Below are 17,867 nucleotides of genomic sequence, written 5' to 3' on the forward strand. Positions count from 1 at the left end.
AGGGATGCTGGCCCATGTTGACTCCAATGCTTCCAACAGTTGTGACAAGTTAGCCTTTGGGTGGTGGACCATTCTTGATACACACAGGAAACTGTTGAGCGTGAAAAACCCAGCAGTGTGGACCATTTTGTAGTTCTTGACACACGCAAATCGGTGCACCTGTCACCTACTTCCATACCCCGTTCAAAGGCACTTAAATATTTGATCCTGTCCACTCATCCTCTGAATGGCACACTTAAACAATCCATGTCTCAATTGTCTCAAGGCTTAAACATCCTTCTTTAATCTGTCTCCTCCTCTTCATCTTCACTGGTTAAAGTCCATCTAACAGGTGACATCAATAAGGGATCATAACTTTCACCTGGATTCACCTGGTCAGTCTATGTCATGGAAAGAGCAGGTGTTCCTAATGTTTTGTACACTTAGTGTATACACATCCATACATGACACAGGAGCTGGACAGAAAAAGGAACAAGTTCAATGTTTACTGCTCCTAAAAGTGATCTTAATTGAAACCCTCAGTGAAACTGTGACCAAACCACGTTCCCACAGACCTCGTGAATAAATATGAGCAATCCTTGACACCAGTTAAGTTGTTGAACCAAGCATGTCGACAGGTGACTTCTAGAACAAACAGCATGAATAATCATTTAGTAGAAAACCTTTCGTTTTTTGTATTGCTTCATTTTATTTTTTAAGAATAAACATTGACATAACTGCAAGTAGTAATGTAATATTTGTTTAAATATCCACCAGTGCTTACGTTAAAAAATAATCATCATTTTGTACAACAAAACATGTCCACACTTCAAGCGCATTCCATTGACATTCTCGTGTAAAGAACATACCACGACACTTGGATAGTATTTACATCACAGCGTTCTGGATCCATCCCATTGGCTATGAGTCCCGATGAAGGAAGAGAATGTTGAGAAAACCAGTTTATGCACACGAGAAAATGTGTATAAAAACAAACACACAGATTGAAAAGGCATGACGATATCATAAGTGGAAGGTAAGCTTGTGCTCAACCACAGTAACCCGTGTTCTCGCTTGTGTGGAGCCATACAGAAGCCTGAGAGAAAAGGACAGGATAACATGAAATGTAAACCTAAATCAGGAAACATCTTAAATGTCTGTGGTCACATCTCAAATGGACACTTTAACCTGTATAGTGCACTACTTTAGGCAAGTAGTGCACTATAAAGGAATATGTTGCCATTAGAGTTCAACCTGTGTATTCTTATGATTTCCTATGACTATTCACAGTCAAAACAAATGTGGAAAAGTAAACCTACAGGATGAAGAGATGCAACTTTGAGGATTCACTGGAAACCAGTCCTCTTCATGTGAAATACTTACAGGGTAAAGCAAGGACGGTGTCCAAACTAGTGGTTACAGAATGGACCATTTTGACGTTTCTGGTTCATTTTTATTTGATTTAAAAGCCGCTGCTAAGAGTTTGCTTATCCACAGAGCACGTTGTTTACGCATGTACATTTGATATACTTTCTTGAATGTTTTCTAACACATATCTGGAAACAGACTGCCTGATCAAATCCCCTTGAAGATTGTTTCCATTCGAAATGTGTTTTCACTTATATTTTGGTCCTTCAGCAAAATCTCTCCCCCTCTCCCACTCTCCCTCCCTCCCCCTCTCCCACTCTTCCTCCCTCCCCCTCTCTCTCTCGTAATACTTTTTTTTCCTACAGAAAACAAACTCCAACTGCTTCCTGATGTAGAGAGAGAGTGAGGGAAAGAGAAGGAGGGAAAGAAGAGGGGGAAAATTATTGCAGCTGAACAAAAATGGAAGATTCACCCTTCATTTGTCCACTTTTCCTAAAATGTCAAAGTACACCCTATTCCCAATATAGTGCACTACTTTACACCAGAGCCATAGAGGGCTGAGATTTAAGATCTGCCCACAGAGTGCATCCAACTAGCTTCTCCCAACTTCAGGAGAACACTACCTAGGCTTACTACTAGCCAGAAACTCAGACAACAGAGCTCCCATAGAACCCAGAACAGCACAGACACTGGCCAGTCAACTGAGCTCAATCTCCAACAACCTCCAGCTGGGTATAGAACAAGGGCGCACAGCTCTGGTCCAGAGGGCAACAATATCTGCTGCTTTTAGTCCCTGCAGAAGTTGCCAGAGGGCCTGAGTTGCCAGAGGGCCTGAGTTGCCAGAGGGCCTGAGATCCTGAGTTGCCTGAGGTCCCAGAGGGCCTGAGTTGCCAGAGGGCCTGAGGTCCTGAGTTGCCAGAGGGCCTGAGTTGCCAGAGGGCCTGAGGTCCTGAGTTGCCTGAGGTCCTGAGTTGCCTGAGGTCCTGAGTTGCCTGAGGTCCTGAGTTGCCTGAGGTCCTGAGTTGCCTGAGGTCCTGAGTTGCCTGAGGTCCTGAGTTGCCTGAGGTCATGAGTTGCCTGAGGTCCTGAGTTGTGCACCCCTGGTATAGACCATCCCTTTCATACAGTTCTTTAACCATAACAGTCCATACAACACATTAGCAGATAGAGTGATAATCACACCTTACAGTACCTATCCAACATTCCAATGGGATAAATATTTACACTTTCACAGTGCTACATTCTTCCGTCAACAACAACTGGGTGAGATATGACATTAAATGCAAATGTAATACTCTATCATGTCTTATCTGCTACCTAAAGAACAGGTATCCTAGAGAGCATTGCGTTTTGTTTGTCATCATTTCAAGTAACGAATATGATTCCAGATGGAGGGGGGCCGGTCTTCCCCCAAAGGAAGACATCGAATGAGCAGCAGATATGCCCACAGCCACCACACCCATTCCAGCAGAGCTCACCCAATCGAGAGAAGGCACTGACAAAGGAGGAAGAGCAGGGCGGGGAAAGAGCAAAGTTAAGGATAAGGTACCTTGTTGTCCAGCATACAGCTGAGTGTCCCATACAGGGCTACGTGGACGTGCTCTCTCTGCGTTTATCAAGGGTGCTCTGTCTGCGTGTATCCAGGGCACTGTGGAAGACAAACACACACTGATTAGACTGGGCAGTGTGGGTAATAGGCAGCAGAGACCTGGCACTAACTGTACCATGCAAATCCAAGCAACTCAATACACAGACAGACCAGACAAGACATGCACACACACCCGCACTCACCCACGCACACACCCACCCACGCACACACCCACATAAGCACACGATTCCACTAATACGACTCTAATTAGTGATGGCATGCCAAATCACCACGCTCACGCAACCCAATACCTCACACTGCTTTTCCTCCCTCACACAGACATATGCTGCCAGTCACATTGAGACCAAACACAGTAACTGTCTGTATCCACTAATGTGTCCTGTCTCTCTGGGGCAGACAGCTGGTTAGATGTGTCTGGGAGCCAAATGTCTCTTTCCCTTGGCATTGTATTCCCAGCCTTCATCCTTTTCTGGTTGTAAAGTCTGATTTGCGCGCTCATATCTCAAGTTAGACCTGAATAAATGATTGGAGCCACACTCACGTTTGATGCTGCCGCACAAAGTCTGCAAACTGCCGGTCCTTCGCATAGAGTTCGATGATGCGTATCCTGTCCTGGATTTCCTGTGGAAGAAGAGTGGGCGGGATTAACAGGCTGAGAAAAGTTACATGATAGACAAACAGACGTTTTGTCCAATCGGTACAGTAGGTCTATATCCAGACAGGACAGATTAGATTAAGGAATTTAATGATACGTTTCAGAAAATTAGTAGGTAAACTGTAAACACTCCTTCCAGACTCATATCAAACATCTCCAATCTAAAATCAAAGCTAGAGTCGGCTTTCTATTCCGCAACAAAGCCTCCTTCACTCACGCCGCCAAACTTACCCTAGTAAAACTGACTATCATACCGATCCTCGACTTCGGCGATGTCATTTACAAAATTGCCTCCAACACTCTACTCAGCAAACTGGATGCAGTTTATCACAGTGCCATCCGTTTTGTCACTAAAGCACCTTATACCACCCACCACTGTGACCTGTATGCTCTAGTCGGCTGGCGCTCGCTACATATTCGTCGCCAGACCCACTGGCTCCAGGTCATCTACAAGTCCATGCTAGGTAAAGCTCCGCCTTATCTCAGTTCACTGGTCACGATGGCAACATCCATCCGTAGCACGCGCTCCAGCAGGTGTATCTCACTGATCATCCCTAAAGCCAACACCTCATTTAGCCGCCTTTCGTTCCAGTTCTCTGCTGCCTGTGACTGGAACGAATTGCAAAAATCGCTGAAGTTGGAGACATTTATCTCCCTCACCAACTTCAAACATCAGCTATCTGAGCAGCTAACCGATCTCTGCAGCTGTACATAGTCTATCGGTAAATAGCCCACCCATTTTTACCTACCTCATCCCCATACTGTTTTTATTTATTTACTTTTCTGCTCTTTTGCACACCAATATCTCTACCTGTACATGACCATCTGATCATTTATCACTCCAGTGTTAATCTGCAAAATTGTAATTATTTGCCTACCTCCTCATGCCTTTTGCACACATTGTATATAGACTCCCCTTTTTTTCTACTATGTTATTGACTTGTTAATCACACCTCCTTGGTCAGTTCGCTGTTCTCGTAGATGTGGCGTATCTCCTCACTGCTGAAGTCTGTGGAGGCCTCGGCGCTAGCGCTGCTGTAGACCGGGGCTTCTGGGTAGCGGCGGTAGTAGTGGCTGTAGCCCGTCGTGGCCTCACTCTCATACATGGGGTTGTACTTAGTGGCCCTCTCGAGAGACGGGATACTCTCCCCTCGCCTGGGGGGCAGAGAGAGAGATCTGAGCATAGTCTGCTAGTAGGAGAGAAGAGACTGACAAATACATCTGTCTGGTAATAGTAATAGGGACAAAAACCTTTGTGTAAGTGAGTGTAGGTTGGAGGGCCGTGGGGAAGAGGACGTTGTATATTTGAAAGGGTAAAGATTAACTCAGTCCCCAAAGAGAATAGATGAGGGAGAGAGAAAGGAGACACTATAGTAGTCTTCTGAAACAATCATCTCTGATCAAGGCTTAAATAGGGGATGTCCTTTTACAGTAAATATATTTAGACAGGTTAAGTCTATTGCAGTATTTACTACTAACATATCACCTGTAAACTGCTGTACTGTACTGACCAGGGATACAGTATACATAAGGCCTTCTGACAGTGTTAGAGACACCTACACTTTGTTCAGCTCCTAAAGCTCACGCAGTCACATACACACACATTCTGTACACACACACACACACACACACACACACACACACACACACACACACACACACACACACACACACACACACACACACACACACACACACACACACACACACACACACACACACACACACACACAAACTCTAACTGCTTATATGACTGGATGGCAGTCACTATCCAGCAGGTGATGTACCCTCCATCTGAGAGGCTATGATAAAGAAGGAGTGGTGTTGTGTTGACTCACCGTATGGGGTCCTCGGCCTCATCCTTATCGTACTGATCCCGTAGTGTCCTCGCCAGGAAGAAGATCACACCAGATGCCACCAATAGGAAACCTGCTACAGAGGCTATCGCTATGCCGACCACCAGAGGTTCTGACACATACTCCTCACAGTGTTCTCCACGGTACCACCAGTTCTCCCCTACACGACATCTAGAACCATAAGGAACAACTTTCAGTACCACACATACACACCTAGATCACTAGCAATTCTCAACATAATGACACCTTCAATCATAAGAAACAACTGTTAGCGCAACGCAATAACAGAAACGCACACACACACACTGAAGTCGATCAATGCACGAGAAACGTTCATTTAGTGTTTATTTCTTGTTTGTGGGAACCGGGATGAAGCGTTCCATGGAGGGTGTGAACTTCCTCGTTGGCCGTGTTGAGGTCAACAACATCTGGAGTGTTCTGTTTGTTTTATGATGGTGGGTGTGAACTTCCTCGTTGGCCGTGTTGATGTCAACAACATCTGGAGTGTTCTTTTTGTTTTATGATGGTGGGTGTGAACTTCCTCGTTGGCCGTGTTGAGGTCAACAACATCTGGAGTGTTCCGTTTGTTTTATGATGGTGGGTGTGAACTTCCTCGTTGGCCGTGTTGAGGTCAACAACATCTGGAGTGTTCCGTTTGTTTTATGATGGTGGGTGTGAACTTCCTCGTTGGCCGTGTTGAGGTCAACAACATCTGGAGTGTTCCGTTTGTTTTATGATGGTGGGTGTGAACTTCCTCATTGGCCGTGTTGATGTAAAAAACATCTGGAGTGTTCTGTTTGTTTTATGATGGTGGGTGTGAACTTCCTCGTTGGCCGTGTTGAGGTCAACAACATCTGGAGTGTTCTGTTTGTTTTATGATGGTGGATGTGAAATTCCTCGTTGGCCGTGTTGAGGTCAACAACATCTGGAGTGTTCTGTTTGTTTTATGATGGTGGGTGTGAAACAGCTTCACACATGTTGGCAGACACATCTGTTTATCCATACTGCATTTCCATGATGTTGTTTCTGAGACGGCTTTACAGTACGGACATTTATTGGAATTGTGCATTGGTCCTTCAAATAAGAGTGGGGTAAGAAACATTCAAATTCTATCAATTGTAATGAAATTCACAAACAAACAAACACACACACACACACACACACACACACACACACACACACACACACACACACACACACACACACACACACACACACACACACACACACACACACACACACACACACACACACACACACACACACACACACCTGCAGATGGCCCCCTGTCCAGGTATGATGTCACACTTCCCATCGTTCATACAGAAGTCTGTCTGCAGTTCACAGATGCTCTGACAGGGCAGACCTTCCACGCTGAAGTAGCCAGCATTACACACACACTCTGCCTCGCTAGACCAGCGGTTCACAGAGCACTGGGCAAACTCATTACACGCCTGGAACTTACAGGGGTTGGCCTGGTCACCTAGCAACAACACACAGGACACAGGTGTTAGGGCATTTCCAGTCAACTCCTGATAAGTGCAGACTCTGTTTAAGTTCACCAGTTCATTGCCGTTCACTAGTTCCAATTCAAATAAATTATTTTAATTGCTCTGCATATTTACTTTACGTTTAGTCCCGAATCACAGCATGATATAGTTTCACCTTGCATGAAAACAGGGGTATATGACTAAAGAGGGGAAAGGTTGTTCTTAAGTTCACACACACCTACTCGTCAACACCATACAGATGTTGTGTTCCTGGTTATGCCATGCGTTTAACTTACAATCCATGTAGATATGCTAATGTTAAGGCATTGTAACTCCCCAAAAATCTTTTTAAAAGAGTGGGAATAATTCAGAAACGTGTGTCTCCGGTGAAATATGTAGTAATTGTCAACCTTACCTGACTCTACATCCAGTGAGTACTTGTCGATGGCCAGGTTCATAGTTTGGTAGGCTGTGTTAGCGAAGTCTTCCAGGATCAAGTAGACTGCATTGTTGACGCCGTGAGGCATCGGCCTCCCGAACTTCATCCGGCTGTTGACCACAATACTCCCATTCCGGAAGTTCAGGATCTCCAGGTTCTGGAAGTTAGTAAGGTTGGACTGGAGGTAGGGGACCAGCTAGCGAAAGAAAGAGAGAAAGAGAGAGAGAGAGAGAGAGATGGGTAGAGAGAGATGGGTAGAGAGAGAGAGAGAGAGAGATGGGTAGAGAGAGATGGGTAGAGAGAGAGAGAGAGATGGGTAGAGAGAGTGAGCACTGTCTACATACGACACTTCATATTAAGTAAATATGGGGTGAATAAATTATCAAAATGAATAGCTCACCAGCTCGAGGAACCTTTGTTCTAGGGCCTTGTATTCTGCAGAGCTCTTATTGAAGAGGTCATCTGAGAACATCATGTTGGTGACCCTCAGCCTAAAGAACACCATCAGAGCCCGCCCTGGGTTGATTGGCATGGCAATGCTGTGGTCTGTACCATTTAGCACTCCAGAAGGGTACCCACTGCTCCCTTCCTCTGTTTGGTTTGTCCCGCCAAAGTGGACCAGGTCATAGTCTGTCACAGGGTCTATCGTCTGCAGCTGGTTAAATAGACATGACACAATTCATGGTGCAATTGGTCAGTGTGAAACAACATTTCGTAACATTCATGTTAAAAGAAGAAAATGTCTGTGCTTACAGATGGTTAGACTAAAGGCATGGACAGACTAGTAGGACTGCTGGCCGAGAGTACTTAGCACCTCAACAGAGTGCCGGTCGTCATTTGCAAACTGATTCTACATGTTGAAATGGGCGAAGATGACAGCCGTCAGTCGACACTTGCGGATGGTCCCTATAACACACCGTGCCGATAGCAAGCGAACGAACGGTGAACAATCTGTCATTCACATGAAAACATGAAATGACCCCAGGAATCAATAGATTATTGCTCAAAGATGCACAAATATGATTCCCATGGTCATTTCATGTTTTCATGTGTGTCTGAGCTATTCACAGTTCAAGCAGGCAGAAATGCAGAACATGATGCAAAACACGTCGTGCCCACTGTATTTCTGCCTGCTTGAACGGTACTATAACAAGGGGAGTTTGTCCTAGTCACTCAGAGCCCTGACTAACATACACTACAAACATCATCTCTCGGTCATCTGTCATTACCTCCAGAGTGATAGAAATGTTGGGATCAGGGTGGTACTCGGCGGGTATGAGAGCTGGGGTAACCCCTTGGTCCTCCTGTTCTGCCTCTGGTTCTGGGGCTGTGTCCAGGGCTGTGGCCTCTGTAACCTCCTCCAATACTATGAAATCAGAGACTCGGGTGAAGGGTGACTCTTTCTCCGCACAGAGAGGGGTGGTGTGGGTGGCGTCCGGAGCAGCCTCATCGACCAATAAGATCTCGTCTTCTACCAAGTCCTCCTCCGAGATCTCAGAAATGTCCGGAACTTCAACGACCACTTCTTCTGCCACCTCTTCCTCCACTTCCACAGCATCCACTTTAGTTAATGGCTTCTCAATGATTGGTCCCTCTAAGCTCTCAATTTCCTCTCCATATTCAGGTATTTCTGGATAAGCCAGCACCACGTTAGTCTCCTCTTCAGGTTCATCTGGGGGCAGAGTCGCAATGGCAAGGGGATTTTCGGGGACACCGAGGCCCCCTACTGGCTCGGGAGCTTCCATCATTTCCACAGGGACGAAGGCAGGGGCCTCTTCCTCTACCTCTTCAATGGTCTCCGTCTCTATTATGGAGTACTCTAGGTCTTCAGAGGGTCCAGCTTCCTCTTCTAGAACCTCTACTGTGTCAGGGACCTCCACTGTTTCCTCCTCGACCTTATCTTCCTCGGAGACCACCGCTTCTGCTTCCTCTGTTTGGATATCTTCCTCGATGATTACCTCTTCCGGAACTACCTTTTCTTCTATGGTCAGTTCCTCTTCTGGAGCTGGCTCTTCTTCTATGGCTTCTTCTTCCTCAGGCTGGAAGTGCAAGTCCTTCAGTACTTTAACACCTGAACCAGAGGCCTCAATCTCCAGAGGAGGCTCGGGGAGCGTAGCACCCTTTGGCTGCTCAGGGGAGGTAGGGTCTGTAGGGAGGTCCTCCAACAAAGGGCTCTCTGTAGACACGGTGTTCCCCAACAGCAGAACCTCCTCCTCGATGCGTGTGTCATCGATGGACACCTCAGCGGGGAGGGTCATGCTCTCCTCTACAACAATGACATCATTCTCCCCCGTCGCTACATCCTGTGCTTCAACCTCGGTTGGAGTCTCAACAGCCAAAATGTCCTCCTGGACAACAGAAACATTAGAGGATAAACCCATTAGTCCATCAACTGTTACACCATCAGGTTTGGGTTGCATTCCATTTCAATTCAGGACATGGAATTGACCCCAACCCTGAACTGTATAGTATTCTAATCAGTCGTCTTCAAAACGGCAAGGCTAGGGAACTTTAGGTTTCCATGACTTAATGACGGCCAAAAATGATTTACTGACACACACATGCTCTGTGTATTGTTATCAAGTTTTAACTACCTACATGGTGTGACACCTACTCCAAGGCATAATACGAACTATGATAAAACTTGTATTGAAAAATCCAGCTTCTGTCTGAGGGAGAGAAATATATCACTCTAAGATAAGGTAGGTTCTGGGCAGCTTGGATGCCTTATGGCCGTGTGCAGTTGGCTGTAAATGCCAGTTACTGACTGGTAGTTTGCCAACCTCTTCCAGTCCATGTAATTACTCAAATTAATCACTTAGAGCCTTAGCACGCAAAGTAGACCAGCAGACCCAGTTACTGTCCAAGACCAAGACTGGAGCTCCCAGCTCGGATTACCACTACACCGCACATTAAAGCTACTAGACTACCGGCAGAATCAGACAGATGTGTAAAATTCAACAATGATAATAGAGTCCTGCATTTAAACTGTTCATCTTCAATCTTTAAAAATGTTCTAGACCTATCCCCCACAAACACAGTTGGATTGAGAATCTCTCACCCTATCCGTCTTTCTCTAGCCCCAGAAGAGTAGTGGATTACTATAGCAAGAGCCAAGCTAATCTTCAAAGCCTCCCCCTCATCCTGTACTTCCTCAGCACTGGACAGGACTGGATAACACCACCACGCAGCTGTCTCAGCAAGACACTACCTGACACACCATTCTAACACACCACTAACACACACCTATATAGATTTAGTTAGATATTTTTAAAAGATCCATGCTCAACATTGTGGCCATCTCACTGTTGTCCAGAAAGTACCTCTGGACCAACAGGAGAGGTCAAAGGCTATTGAAATGACCTCTGACTTACCACACTGCCGTTGGTGTAATCCTCGGGTATTCCAGAGGTGGGTTCAAAGGACTCAGTAACACTGGACACTGTGGAACCAAAGAGGACACAGAGTCAATACTGTCACAGAGTCACTGGAGGCCCTATTCAATCACACCGAATATTCAGATTTCCAGGATCATTAAAAACAATAACAAAGGCTCTCAACAAACTCAGCTGCATAATAAGTCAAAGGCTCTCAACAAACTCAGCTGCATAATAAGTAAAAGGCTCTCAACAAACTCAGCTGCATAATAAGTCAAAGGCTCTCAACAAACCCAGCTGCATAATAAGTCAAAGGCTCTCAACAAACTCAGCTGCATAATAAGTCAAAGGCTCTCAACAAACTCAGCTGCATAATAAGTCAAAGGCTCTCAACAAACCCAGCTGCATAATAAGTCAAAGGCTCTCAACAAACTCAGCTGCATAATAAGTCAAACGCTTTCTCTCAATGTATAGGAGGAATTACATTTCTACACCCTCCCTCTCTTCTGTAAAATCCACCCTCCCGCTCTTCTGTAAAATCCACCCTCCCGCTCTTCTGTAAAATCCACCCTCCCGCTCTTCTGTAAAATCCACCCTCTCTCTCTTCTGTAAACTCCACCCTCCCGCTCTTCTGTAAACTCCACCCTCCCTCTCTTCTGTAAACTCCACCCTCCCGCTCTTCTGTAAAATCCACCCTCCCGCTCTTCTGTAAACTCCACCCTCCCTCTCTTCTGTAAACTCCACCCTCCCTCTCTTCTGTAAACTCCACCCTCCTGCTCTTCTGTAAAATCCACTCTTCCTCTCCCCAGTCCTGACAGTGGTGGTGCTGACTGTGTGTTTACCTAAGGGGAACACTACTCATAACCCTACACCTGCCACTGTGGGCCAAGACTGCATTACCATCAGGCCTGGAGGCTGCAACTTGGAGTTAGTGCCTGTAAGTCACCACACACTGTGCCAGGCAGGCATTTGACAGTAGTTAGTCCATCTTCAGGGAAACACAGGAAACTAATGACAATGATTCTTTTACGACACCGCCAGGGAGAATTCAACATAGCCCAGGGAGAAGGTATAGTCATCATTACTGTAAAACTTGTTCCATTCTCTGGATGAAACCCTGCCAGAAGTTAGAGCTAACCTACTTACTGACAAGCTAAATTTCACACTCACTGAAGCTGTGTTTGCACGTGTGTGTTTGTGTGGAACATGCACGTGTGTGTGTGCAGGTGTATGTGTGTCCCATGGAATTCATAGTTAGACTGGCTACAGCAGGGCTGGTTCCAGACATAAGTGGTCGCTTAGGATCCTCGGCCGCAAGGGGGCCCCCAACCCCCAAAACATTATATACACACACATTTATATATTGTATTGTCATAAAACACAACGCCATGGATGTCTCAAGTTTTGAGGGAGCGTGCAATTGACATGCTGACTGCAGGAATGTCCACCAGAGCTGTTGCTAGATAATTTAATGTTCATTGCCCATAAGCCGCCTCCAATGTCGTTTTAGAGAGATTTGGCAGTAGATCCAACCAGCCTCACAACCGCAGGCCACATGTAACCATGCCAGCCCAGGACCTCCACATCCGGCTTCTTCACCTGCGGGATTGTCTGAGACCAGCCACCTGGACAGCTGATGAAACTGAGAAGAATATCCGTCTGTAATAAAGCCCTTTTGTGGGGAAAAAAACATTCTGATTGGCTGGGCCTGGCTCCCCAGCGGTTGGTCCTGGCTCGTCTCCCAGTCCCTGCCGCTGAAAAACATAACCACAGCATGATGCTGCCACCACCATGCTTCATTGTAGGGATGGTGCCAGGTTTCCTCCAGACGTGAGGCTTGGGATTCAGGCAAAATAGTTCAATCTTGGTTTCATCAGACCAGAGAATCTTGTTTCTCATGGTCTGAGAGTCCTTTAGGTGCCTTTTGGCAAACTCCGAGCGTGCTGTCATGTGCCTTTTATTGAGGAGTGGCTTTCTTTTGGCCACTCTACCATAAACACCTGATTGGTGGAGTGCTGCAGAGACGGTTGTCCTTCTGGAAGGTTCTCCCATCTCCACAGAGCTCTGGAGCTCTGTCAGACTGACCATCAAGTTCTTGGTCACCTCCTGGACCAAGGCCCTTCTCCCCAGATTGCTCAGTTTGGACGGGCGGCCAGCTCTAGGAAGAGTCTTGGCAGTTCCAAACTGCTTACATTTAACAATGATGGAGACCACTGTGTTCTTGGGGACCTTCAATGCTGTAGCAATATATTGGTACCATTCCCCAGATCTGTGCCTCGACACAATCCTGTCTCGGAGCTCTACGGACAATTCCTTTGACCTCATGGCTTGGTGTTTGCTTTGACATGCACTGTCAACTGTGGGACAGGTGTGTACCTTTCCAAATCATGTCCAATCAATTGAATTTACCACTGGTGGACTCCAATCAAGTTGTAGAAACATCTCAAGGATGATCAATGGAAACAGGATGCACCTGAGCTCAATTTCTAGTCTCATAACAAAGGGTCTGAATACTTCTTTTCATAAGGTATTTCAATTTTTAATACATTTGCAAAAAAAAAAAACTGCTTTGCCAAGTCATTATGGGGTATTGTGTACAGATTGCTGAGGATAATGACCTTTATCCATTTCAGAATAAAGCTGTAACGTAAATGTTTTTGGGAAAAAGTTGAGGGGTCTGAAAACTTTCCTAAGGCACTGTATATCGATTTGGAACTCAGTTGGGATCTCAACTTACTATTGAGAGTAAGAATCATAGAATACACTAAGTGCAATTTAGAAATGTGTCTGTGCATTAGCAGTTTTTCTTTTGTTAGGTCAGTCACTGACAGTCACTCAATTAGCCATGTCAGCTAACAACTTTTTGATTGGTAGTTAGTGTACAGTAGCTACAATATATATGCACAACAGTATGTGGACACCCCTTTAATTTAGTGGATTTGGCTATTTCATGAGCATCCGTTGATGACAGGTATATCAAATTTAGCACACCGCCATGCAATCTCCATAGACAAACATTGGTAGTAGAATGGCCCATACTGAAGAGCTCAGTGACTTTCAACATGGCACCATCATAGGATGCCACCTTTCCAACAAGTCAGGTTGTAAAATCCTGTCCTGGTCAACACTAATTGCTGTTATTGTGAAGTGGAAACGTCTAGGAGCAACAACGGCTCAGACGCGAAGTGGTAGGTCACACACTCTCACAGAACGGGACCGTCAAGTGCTGAAGCGCATAAACATTATTTGTCCGATGGCAAAACTCACTACTGAGTTCTAAATTGCCTCTGGAAGCAACGTCGGCACAAGAACTGTTCGTCAGGAGCTTTATGAAATGGGTTTCCATGGCCGAGCAGCCACACACAAGTCTAAGATCACCGTGCACAATGCCAAGCGTCGGCTGAAGTGGTGTAAAGCTCCCCGCCATTGGACTCTGGAGCCGTGGAAACACATTCTCTGGAGTGATGAATCACTCTTCAACATCTGGTAGTCCGAATGACAAATTTGGGTTTGGCGGATGCCAGGAGATCGTTACCTGCCCCATTGCATAGCGCCAACTGTAAAGTTTGTTGGAGGAGGAATAATGGTCTGGGGCTGTTTTTCATGGTTCAGGCTAGGCCCCTTAGTTACAGTGTCCATATATACTACATGACTAAGAGTATCTAAACTTTCAGTAATCATGGCCAAATACTTATGTAATGTTATACAAATGTTTTGCCAACCAAATCTCACTTACGCTAGAGGTGGCCCTGGGCTACAGTTCCAGAGTGTTGTGTCTCGTGGTTTGGCATTGTATGGTAATGTACAGATAGTGTATTTAGTATGTTGTATGTCTTACCAGTATATAGTTGCAGTGAGTCAGGGTCGAGGACCAGAGTTGTATCACTGATAATGTTGTCCTTGTGCTGGGCCTCAGTGATGTAGTTCCTCTCCTTCACCTCTCTGTAGGAGTTCTCCACCAGGTTGGACTGCAAGGTCAGGTAGTCCAGCTGGTCACTGCTCACCCTCTCCCCTTCCACCTCCACTGTCACCGCATAGACCACCACCACACCATCCAACCTGCAATGGCAATACATCAGTAAGTTCATCTGTCAGTTGATCAATCTATTCAATATATTTCCATCCATCATCAACATCTATTCACCCGTACACCTATTGAAAAATCATCCAATTTTACCATCAATGTATATATTATTTTATTGAGAAGTTTATTCATCTACCATATCTAATATGCTTAGCTAGAAACAGCGTCTCTAAGAGGAGAGAAGTTTCCCTGGGAGGAGTAGAGTTCCAAACACAGTACTTTGATTTACTAACCAACCTGTTAAAAGCATATGAGTCTATTCTGAAATGATAGTTTTATAGATTTACACCAGATTTACACCCGCCTGGAGCATCGTCTACAACTTCCATGACTTCCATCAAACCAGACCAACCACCAAAGTGATCAATATGGTCATAAACACAACAAGAAAACGCACAAGAGGTTCTGGATGTTGAACCTGGCTATGTGGAAAAGCAATCTATCAGCTTCATATGTCTTCAGGGAGACGTTCTCTGCTCTTCTCTTTTTCCCTGTGACCTAGATCTCTCGGCAGGCTTGGCATGGCTCAGGGTGAGGCACGTGCCTGTAATTAGCTCACTGCACCTCCGCATCCCGGTTTTCCTGCTGTCAGCTCAAACTTGGAAAAGGAATACTCCTTGATACAGCAACTTTCAGAATCCAAATGTTTAACGACACTTGAAACTAGTCTACGTTCCTCTCTATTCTTGTGGTGCACCTGCAGATACTAGGCGAGCAGATGACCTTACTGTTCTGTTCCTGTTTGTTCCATACTGTAACACTAGTGACCCGGGATCATCACTCAGAGGAGAGCAAGGCTTTCCCTACTGAAGTCCCATGTAACTGCATAAACGGAGGATTGTTTGTGTGTGTGTTGAGGCAAAAAGTGTTGCGAGTTTTCAATTGGTGTAGGCTACAGGACTGAAAGACATCGAATTCAACAGTCATGTCCCTGTTGCTGCCAAACAGTCATGTCTCTGTTGGTGCCAAACAGTCATGTCCCTGTTGCTGACAAACAGTCATGTCTCTGTTGCTGACAAACAGTCATGTCTCTGTTGCTGACAAACAGTCATGTCCCTGTTGGTGCCAAACAGTCACGTCCCTGTTGCTGCCAAACAGTCACGTCCCTGTTGGTGCCAAACAGTCACGTCTCTGTTGGTGCCAAACAGTCACGTCTCTGTTGCTGCCAAACAGTCATGTCCCTGTTGCTGCCAAACAGTCATGTCCCTGTTGCTGCCAAACAGTCACGTCCCTGTTGCTGCCAAACAGTCATGTATGTCCCTGTTGCTGCCAAACAGTCATGTATGTCACTGTTGCTGCCAAACAGTCATGTCTCTGTTGCTGCCAAACAGTCATGTCCCTGTTGCTGCCAAACAGTCATGTCCCTGTTGCTGCCAAACAGTCATGTCTCTGTTGCTGACAAACAGTCATGTCTCTGTTACTGCCAAACAGTCATGTCCCTGTTGCTGCCAAACATGGGTGATACAGTCATGGGTGATACAGGTAAATATGCAAATAATTAAAATACTCCAAAATGAGTTACTGTATCACCACAGGTGTTAATTCCCAACACTGAGAAAGTGTAAAAGCATCAGCTCTAATAAAATATAAGTTGGAATTTGCAACATCGTCTGGTATTAGGAATCCAACACTCTTAGCTGTTAGTTTAACACCATTTGAGATGTTCAATGCTAAGTTCAAAATGGCGCCAATAGACATGGCAGCTCTGTTTCTGGCTCCTAAGCAATTTTGCAGAATTTATTTGTCCTTTTTGTTTTTTCTTACATCATTAGCCTCGAACTATAAGCACTTCGCTACATCTGCAATAACATCTGCTAAACGTGTGTATGTGACCAATACAATTTGATTTGAAAGTGTTACATTTAACACTATTGGTGTAAAAATTCATCACCCCACCAGTGGTTGACATTGACGGACCATAAGGCTGATTGCTGTGGGCATAAAGCCCCAGAGATTAGCTCCTCTCCTGGGTTAAGGGTGAGGTAGCAGCTTGTCTCTCTGTCAGGCCCCGGCCTTATCCTGCTTTTCAGGTGAGCGACCGCGATAACACCATTAAGCCAAGCAAACAAAAGAAAAACACCCAACACACCCTCACACTTTCCCACAGATGCTCACAGGTAAACACAGCATGGATCCCGCGTGACCCTCAGACAGCGACAACCACACACACACACTCTCTGTGTAGACAAGGTTATTCTTAACCACATATCTAGGGTCAGATTCCTAGTGACTGAACACCTCCAGGGCTGTTGGTAAGTGTCTATACTCACCCTTGGGCATCCTTCTGAAGCCTGCATGAAACATAAACAAAACACGCTTTATCTAAAGAAATGATGTTTGACAAAGACTAGGTGAGAAGGTCAGGTCAATTTATCAAACCAATGGTCTAACACCACTAGCCTGGTCACATCTGTGTGTTTTAGCCAACTCTTAAGATTAATGCTGTCATGCCATACATTTACGTACAGTATAGTATGACAATGACAGTTAAGGGAGTTGGTTAAACTGAGGCACATCAAGATGTGACCAGGACCAGTCTCCTACACCACTACAGCAGAGACTGACCTGAACTGCAGCACAGCCACACTCTTAAAGCCTGGCAGTCCCCCCACAGCATCCTTTATCTGTAAACACAGAGGTCAACGAGAGTTCAACAGTCAACATCAGCATCCATGTCACTCGGTGACCTAACTTTATCACTATCCTTATCCCTAAACCTAATTTTAAAAAAGAAGGAATAGCTTAGGTCCTGAATTGTGAGGATATAGATAGTTGATGTCCTCTCTAGCATGGCCATCTAGTGACTACTACTCACTCAGACCACCGATTGAACCTTGTTGCTGGGTGCTAATGTGAAGCGCTTTGTGAAGAGAAGCATTGTGCTGCTGGCTCATTGACCCACCATTGCAGAATACCTCCTCAGTGATAAAATGGAATTAAGTTTAATAGTGTACAAACAAGCCTACAATTACACCGTTTTCTGCCTTTCCCTTTCAATGTGCCAGATATC

The 17,867-nt window shown here is 45.4% G+C and overlaps 1 protein-coding gene across 3 annotated transcripts in view; it reads right to left on the reverse strand.

Annotated features, from left to right (window-relative positions):
* Positions 1 to 663: 663 nt before the first annotated feature.
* Positions 664 to 17,867, reverse strand: part of LOC124045220 (interphotoreceptor matrix proteoglycan 2-like) — a 19,241-nt gene continuing 2,037 nt past the window's right edge. The window contains exons 2-14 of one of the 3 annotated variants that reach the window (XM_046364505.1): positions 17,423 to 17,481; positions 17,128 to 17,148; positions 14,612 to 14,832; positions 10,771 to 10,838; positions 8,626 to 9,744; positions 7,797 to 8,051; positions 7,373 to 7,592; positions 6,740 to 6,950; positions 5,450 to 5,638; positions 4,565 to 4,766; positions 3,498 to 3,577; positions 2,897 to 2,995; positions 664 to 1,075 (exon numbers count right to left, since the gene is read on the reverse strand). In XM_046364505.1, the coding sequence (XP_046220461.1) occupies positions 2,935 to 2,995; positions 3,498 to 3,577; positions 4,565 to 4,766; positions 5,450 to 5,638; positions 6,740 to 6,950; positions 7,373 to 7,592; positions 7,797 to 8,051; positions 8,626 to 9,744; positions 10,771 to 10,838; positions 14,612 to 14,832; positions 17,128 to 17,148; positions 17,423 to 17,481 (2,706 nt within the window). In that variant the 3' untranslated portion in view covers positions 664 to 1,075; positions 2,897 to 2,934. Of the gene's footprint in view, positions 2,996 to 3,497; positions 3,578 to 4,564; positions 4,767 to 5,449; positions 5,639 to 6,739; positions 6,951 to 7,372; positions 7,593 to 7,796; positions 8,052 to 8,625; positions 9,745 to 10,770; positions 10,839 to 14,611; positions 14,833 to 17,127; positions 17,149 to 17,422; positions 17,482 to 17,867 lie in introns of all 3 variants that reach the window. The other 2 variants (XM_046364499.1, XM_046364496.1) reach the window with 2 other exon arrangements.

Source organism: Oncorhynchus gorbuscha, linkage group LG01, assembly GCF_021184085.1.
Source record: "Oncorhynchus gorbuscha isolate QuinsamMale2020 ecotype Even-year linkage group LG01, OgorEven_v1.0, whole genome shotgun sequence".
NCBI lineage: Eukaryota > Metazoa > Chordata > Actinopteri > Salmoniformes > Salmonidae > Oncorhynchus > Oncorhynchus gorbuscha.